At 45.4% G+C, this 7,592-nt stretch overlaps 1 protein-coding gene across 1 annotated transcript; it reads right to left on the minus strand.

Moving 5' to 3' along the window:
- Positions 1 to 270: 270 nt before the first annotated feature.
- On the minus strand, positions 271 to 7,360 carry hsd11b2 (hydroxysteroid (11-beta) dehydrogenase 2). Its single transcript, XM_084476027.1, has 5 exons — positions 7,039 to 7,360; positions 3,680 to 3,892; positions 2,820 to 3,005; positions 2,419 to 2,556; positions 271 to 1,354 (listed from the first exon to the last, which is right to left on the minus strand). Exons 1-5 carry the CDS (start codon positions 7,313 to 7,315, stop codon positions 933 to 935), a joined length of 1,236 nt encoding a protein of 411 aa, XP_084332153.1. The 5' UTR covers positions 7,316 to 7,360; the 3' UTR covers positions 271 to 932.
- Positions 7,361 to 7,592: the final 232 nt, after the last annotated feature.

Raw genomic sequence — 7,592 nt, forward strand, 5'->3', positions numbered from 1 at the left:
TTTTGGATTCGCAAACAAAACTTTTGGATTCCCATTAATAAATTTTTTATCACATTTATTTTACTTGCAATAAAACATTTTTTGATTGCAGTGTCGATAGTTTTGCTCTCAAATCTATTTTTTGATTGCAGTGTGGAAAGTTTTGCTCTCAAACCTATTCTGTTTGATTGCATAATAAAGACACAAATCTACCTCCATATTTTCTAAGTCTAAGTTTACCCTAAAATAATTTAAATGAGCACCTTATTTTGAGATAAAACACAGCGCCAATCTGGTACAAAGTCACTTTAATCAAAGAATGTAGGGACATGAACAAGGGAACATTGGGAACATCACATTTTGTCAAATCATATTTAAAAATAATTCACAGTTTAAGTGAGGGATAAGTCTCACGGCTTTACAACAGCTGAGGTTAAACTAGTCCAGTTTGATTGATTAGCCCTCAGACTACAGAAGTATATACAATCGTCACAAAACAGGGTTCTAATTCAGATATTGTGATTTGATAGTTGCAGTTGCCATAAACCACTTGTAAATAATAATAATACGATGATGAAGGAGAATAATAAAAAAAACAATAATACATGTAATAATAATAATAATAATAATAGTGTAGGCCTACAAAGTGCTTAATGTGTGAATAAGTAAAAAAAAGAAAATCATCTATGTTATCAAATAAATGGGCGGAAATGTGAATACGATCTATGTTCAAGGCACATTATAACCACATCAACATATCTCTATTGTCAGTGTGGTCATGTTGGTTGGGCTAGGGCTCACCCTATTTGAAGTCTGTCTGTACTCGTCCCAGTGATCCGATAGACGGTTGTAATTGGGACAGAATCACTGCAGCAAAACACACATTTCCATGATGCTTTCAGCAACCCATCAATTCCCTCCACTTTCTGGATGAAGCCAAACTGGCAAACAGGCTACTGCTCTGATTTCTCGTTGTTGTTGTTGTTGTTGTTGTTGTTGTTGTTGTTGTTAACAACGGCTTGTAGACCGAGCCCCGACTGCTTCCTAAGAGCCTGAGGCATGAGCTTCTTCTTAACAAACAGTTTCTGGAGGAATGTGTCGCTGATGCTGTATGGAAGGTAGCTGCAGAGGAAGTACATGACGCCCACACCGGGACCGGCGTAGTAGCGGACGCAGGGCTGAGGGGCGAGCAGAGCCTGGACGATGGTGTTCACCACGGGGCTCAGGTCCACTGCAGCCTGCCGGGCGTGGTCCTGGAACAGCTCTCTGGTCTCGGCCAAGTAGTCCTCCCCGTATTCCTCCAGCAGAGCCGGGCTGAGGTTGAGGAGAAGGTGGTCCTGCTGCGTGCTCCAGTAGACCTCGTTACTCGACTGACCTACAGGACACAGCCGCAATTACCTCTGGACTAACCCGCTATCGCTTACCACCAATAGTTATCACTTACTATCACTACTCACTTACTATCACAAGCTATCAGTAAATATCACTATTCACTAACTATCAAAAGCTATCAGTAACTATCACTATTCACTAACAATAAGTAGCTATCAATTACTATCACTAGCTATCACTAACTGTCCCCAGATATCACTATCAGAGGATTACTAGTTATACTATCACTAGCTATACTATCACTTACTTTCGCCTGCTAGCCAACTTTGCGTGTTAGCGTTGTGTGTTAGTAGGATATGTGAGTTTGGTAGTTGGGTCAGTCAGTGTGGTAGTTAGTCAGTGTGGTAGTTAGTTAGTGTGGTAGTTGTTAGTCAGTGTGGTAGTTAGTCAGTGTGGTAGTTGGGTCAGTCAGTGTGGTAGTTAGTTAGTGAGTGTGGTAGTTGGGTCAGTGAGTGTGGTAGTTAGTCAGTGTGGTAGTTAGTTAGTGAGTGTGGTAGTTGGGTCAGTCAGTGTGGTAGTTAGTCAGTGTGGTAGTTAGTCAGTGTGGTAGTTGGTTAGTGAGTGTGGTAGTTGGGTCAGTGAGTGTGGTAGTTAGTCAGTGTGGTAGTTGGTTAGTGAGTGTGGTAGTTAGTCAGTGTGGTAGTTGGGTCAGTGAGTGTGGTAGTTAGTCAGTGTGGTAGTTGGTTAGTGAGTGTGGTAGTTGGGTCAGTGAGTGTGGTAGTTAGTCAGTGTGGTAGTTAGTCAGTGTGGTAGTTAGTCAGTGTGGTAGTTAGTTAGTGTGGTAGGTAGTTAGTCAGTGTGGTAGTTAGTTAGTGAGTGTGGTAGTTGGTTAGTCAGTGTGGTAGTTAGTCAGTGTGGTAGTTGGTTAGTGAGTGTGGTAGTTGGGTCAGTCAGTGTGGTAGTTAGTCAGTGTGGTAGTTAGTTAGTCAGTGTGGTAGTTAGTCAGTGTGGTAGTTAGTTAGTGTGGTAGGTAGTTAGTCAGTGTGGTAGTTAGTCAGTGTGGTAGTTGGTTAGTGAGTGTGGACGGTGGGTTCCTGAGGGTCTTACCCGTCCTGTATGAGGAGGGCAGTATGGTGGAGACGTGGACCCCCCAGGGCTCCAGCTCATGACGGAGGGTGTTAACCAGGAGGTTGAGAGCTGCTTTAGACGCACCGTAAGCTGCCAGACAGGGGAAGGGCTGATCCCCTGAACCACAAAACACACAAGTTAGTTACACTTGAAAAAAACACATAACACAATAACTTGCACCCTATAACCAATAAGTAAGTTACACCCCAAAGCTCCTCGTTAATACACCCCAAAACCTCACATTATTTACCCCCCCAAAACCCCACATTAGTTACTTCCCCAACACCCCACATTAGTTAAACCCCAAAACCCCATAGATAAGTTACACCCCAAAAATCCACGTTCGGGCCTAAGACCTGGTCCAGATCTCTGTGCCGTACCTGCAGGGCTAGACACGGTGACGATGCGGCCCCTGCTCCGTCGGAGGAGAGGGAGGAGGGTCTTAGTGACACTCAGGCTGCCGAAGAAGTTGACCTCCATGCAGCGGCGGTACGTGGACATCAGGGAGAGCTCTGCATCCCCAAAGTTCACACACACTCCTGCATTGTTCACTAACCCCCATAGACCTACACACACAGACACGCGCACACACGCAGACACACAGACAAACACACAGCACAACATGACGGCGGTCAGTACTGTGGTACTATGGTGGTACTGTGGTACTATGGTGGTACTACAGTTCGGAAACAGTTCTGCTGCATCACCTCCACTGACCACCAGAGGGCAGTCTCTGTATTTATTTAGCTGAAGCATTGCTCAGAGAGACTTCCAATAAGTGCATTTAACAATGAAGATCAAACCCCAAATGTGCAGGAATCGGGCTAGAACATAGAAGTCAACAAATAAGCAAAATGCTTTGAGTGCTGGATTATTATACAATTATTATTATTATTATTTTTTTTTTTACCATTTTCTAACTGTTGCATTTCAGTCAGAGTATGAAAAAGGTTCTGGGGACAACCATCAGCTGATGGGCTAGCAACCCTCTAACACTAACACTGTAACCCTAACCCTTTGACCTCTAACCTCTAACCCTAACAACCTTGTAACCCTGTTACCCCAGCCCTCTGAACCTAACCCTGACCCTAACCCTCTAACCCTTATCAACCCTCCCTAACCCTTTCACCCCAGCCCTCTGACCCTAACCCTGACCCTAACCCTCCAACCCTTATCAACTAACCCTAACCCTCTATCCCTCTGACCCTAACCCTGTCACCATAACCCTTCAACCCCTCACCTTTCAGGCCCAGCTCTGTCTTGATGGTCAGCAGCATCTGTTGGACCTGCTGGGGCTGAGTGATGTCCACCTGCAGCAGGCTCAGCCTGGAGGAGCAGACCTCTCTCAGCTCCACGGCGCCCTCCCCGGACAGGTCCATGACCGTAGCAAACACCTGGAACCCCAGGGCATCCAGACGCTGGGCTGCAGCCCTCCCAAAGCCGCTGTCACAGCCTAGAGGACACACAGATACTCATTGATAACCTCGTTAGCCCGGTTATGGTGAGAAGAACAAACCGCTGCAAAGGTTAGTATTAGGGCTTGTTAAGTAACTAAGGTAAGTATGTCTTTGAGCACTGTAGGAAGACAGATCTAGGGGTACTGTTGGAGGACATTATATCTAGGGGTATTGTAGGAGGACAGTGTATCTACGAGTTATGTAGCAGGACAGAATATCTAGGAAAAGGGGGATAGGTTATCTAGGAGTACTACTGTGGGAGGACAGTACATCTAGGAGTACTGCGTTAGCAGAATATAAATAGAAGTACTGGAGTAGGACAGTTTACCCAGAAGTTCTGAAGAGTACACTAGAGTGAAGCAGGAAATAGTGAACCCTGGGGATTGGGGAGAGATGGACTTGGCTCTGTGAGACTGTGAGACTGTGAGACAAGTGAGGTTGGACTGGAAAAAAGTCTTATGCAACAGTGAAGCCCTCCAAAGGGGGCCTCTGAACAAGAAAACAAACATGGCCGATTGCAGTCATAAGTGCATGGAGAGTTCCCAGCTCAGCACATCTGTTAGTGGGCGGGGGCCCAGGGAAACTGTCAAGGTACTAACAAGCTGCTATGTTCAGGACCACTTAAGAGAAGAGCAGTACTGACATGCTCGGTACCACAGTACTGACAGACTATAGAACATAGTACCAGAGTACTGACAGACTATAGAACATAGTACCAGAGTACTGACGGACTATAGAACATAGTACCAGAGTACTAACAGACTATAGAACATAGGACCATGTTACTAACAGACTATAAAACATAGGACCATGTTACTAACAGATTATAGAACATAGTACCATGTTACTAACAGACTTTAGAAGAAAGTACCACAGTACTAACAGACTTTAGAAGGGTATGATCACCGCAGACTTGTCTTAGAGAGATTGCGATATCAACACATTATTCAGAATGCCATATTGGACAAGGAGAAGCCAAGGTAATCTTTTGAATAGTAGACCTGCACATGGTCGCATGTAAACAGCTTATTCTAATTATACTCGTTATTTACAGGGCATAGTCGACTCCACGGTCACATTAGATTACAACCCTTAACCTGAACCTTAGCCTGGGCCACACCTAGGCCTCACCCTAACCATTGAACCACCTTTATCCCTCACACCTAGGCCTCACCCTAACCGCCTGCCATGCATACTGAGTAACACTAACCCAAACACCCAGACAAAGCTTTTATAATAAGGATATGAATTATACGAATAATTATAATAATAAAAGCCACGTGTTATTATGATAATTATGATAACATATTAATATGATCATTATTATTTATGCTGTGCATATTAATAACACTATTATTCATAATTATGATTATACATATAGTAATATTTCACTTATAGATGCATTTTCTCACATATTTATTTATGAGTATTGTTCAGAACATACACTGCCCCCTCACTGACCCTGAAACAGAACATCCTTCTATGTCCTTTCATAAAATTAAGCAATAGATCACGATAGGCTGTGGTATGATCTCATTATGCCACAATAGATTAGATAGATAGATAGACTGAAGTGATCTATTGCTTTTATAAAACGGTGACGTAAGTATGGCGAAATGAAAGTCATAGACACCCTCAATTTTGAAAAAGCGAGAAAGTCGGAAAAGCATTTTTTTAAACGAATACAAAAAAGTAGTCCCTCCTGGCTGCCTGCAAAGTGTACGGCGGTTGCTATGCAACACACTGTAGCGTCCTTCAGAGAGAAGGCTAGAGACGGTAGCTCGGTTCGCCGGCAATTTAGCCTTCTATCGAGTTCACTCACCGTGTGCCTATTGCTTTACAACATTTACACCCTCTCCATCCATCAATCAACATGTTTTTAATCTTCAGTGAACTATGCTATCGCTTTTATATATAAATAAACAACAGTTCAAGTTAGGCGCGGAGTGATACTGAACTCTGTGAACTGAACGGGCGTCATAGCTGTGTTGGGAACCAATCAGATCGCTTGATTTAAGCCACCCGTTTTATAATGTGATACTTATCACCTTATCACCAATATAACCATAGATGAATATTGTTGTTATTATTATTAATATCATTAGAGATCCGATTTGTTTGTAAAATGTAAAACAAAGGAGAATGTGTATTATAATAATATTCACATTAAACATAATGAAGAATTAAAGAAACGCATACATAGAATATATTGAAGCCAGATATAAAGTTAGTCAAACATAGAACATATTGAAGCCAGATATAAAGTTATTAATACACAGAATATATTGCGGCCATATATAGAGACGTTTTGGACTCTGAGTTCTCAGAAGAGACCTGGACCAATACAAACCTCTTCAAGTCCAACCTCTTCACTCAAAGGTGGAAGCCAAGATTACTGAACTTTGAACATGCTATACATAGGTCGAACGCAAGCATGACAACCTTTTTGGACCTGGGCTCAGTCTGTGTATCCTAACGTTGAATGTTTGTGAGGGGTCATGGACTTTTCAGTGACCCTGAAGTTGGGACCGTTAACATTCCACCACAATATCAATTACTGAACTCATTCGTGCAAAGCATTCTAAGATTCTAACAAATTCTCACACACTCACGCACGCACGCACGCACGCACGCACGCACGCACGCACAAGGTTGGTCTAGAGGTAGGGGTCAGGGTTAGAGGTAGGGGTCAGGGTTGGTCTAGACTAGAGGTAGGGGTCAGGGTTAGAGGTAGGGGTCAGGGTTAGAGGTAGGGGTCAGGGTTGGTCTAGACTAGAGGTAGGGGTCAGGGTTAGAGGTAGGGGTCAGGGTTGGTCTAGACTAGAGGTAGGGGTCAGGGTTAGAGGTAGGGGTCAGGGTTAGAGGTAGGGGTCAGGGTTAGAGGTAGGGGTCAGGGTTAGAGGTAGGGGTCAGGGTTAGAGGTAGGGGTCAGGGTTAGAGGTAGGGGTCAGGGTTAGAGGTAGGGGTCAGGGTTAGAGGTAGGGGTCAGGGTTAGAGGTAGGGGTCAGGGTTAGAGGTAGGGGTCAGGGTTGGTCTAGACTAGAGGTAGGGGTCAGGGTTAGAGGTAGGGGTCAGGGTTGGTCTAGACTAGAGGTAGGGGTCAGGGTTAGAGGTAGGGGTGATTGTTTGGGGTTGGACTGACCTGTGATGCAGACGGCCCGGCCCTCGGGGGCCAGCAGGGCGTCCTGGGAGGTCCGGGCTGAGCGGAGCCACCAGGCGAGCCCCAGGGTGAGAGTGAGGATCAGCAGGGCGGCCGGCCAGAAGGCCCACAGCCGCTCCATCAGCACAGAGGCCCCGAGCCACGCCGCCAGGGCCGGCCAGCTGCTGCTGTGGAGGGGCAGCAGCCTCTGCAGCGCGCCCGCGAGCATCACGGTCAGCACTCCTACGTAGATCCACAGAGACAGCCCATGCTCCTCCATGCTCCTCGGTCAGTCCAGGTGGTGCTGAGGGAAGTGCTGGTTTCTCACCACTGCAACATTGTTGAGACAGAAAGCAAGGGGGAGCTGCTGTCTATGTTTATATAGAGCCCGGGGGGCGGGGTTAAGGCCTCTGTCTCTAGCCAATAGGAGAGATTACAACCCCCCCCCCCCCCGACCCTCCCACATCACTACAACTAATACTTGCAAAGCACTTTCAACACACAGACATACACACACCAACGCACAACACACACACATGACTAAACACACACATGAC

The sequence above is a fragment of the Micromesistius poutassou genome, assembly GCF_964030765.1.
Source record: "Micromesistius poutassou genome assembly, chromosome: 12".
NCBI classification, from domain to species: Eukaryota; Metazoa; Chordata; class Actinopteri; order Gadiformes; family Gadidae; genus Micromesistius; species Micromesistius poutassou.

What these genes read in the sequence shown, in the direction of transcription:
- hsd11b2 (XM_084476027.1), bottom strand. Translation starts at nt 7,315, where the DNA reads ATGGAGGAGCATGGGCTGTCTCTGTGGATCTACGTAGGAGTGCTGACC. An exon ending in CCGGGCCGTCTGCATCACAG is followed by an intron (nt 3,893 to 7,038) that starts GTCAGTCCAACC and finishes TGTGTCCTCTAG; the next exon opens with GCTGTGACAGCGGCTTTGGG. An exon ending in GACAGAGCTGGGCCTGAAAG is followed by an intron (nt 3,006 to 3,679) that starts GTGAGGGGTTGA and finishes CTGTGTGTGTAG; the next exon opens with GTCTATGGGGGTTAGTGAAC.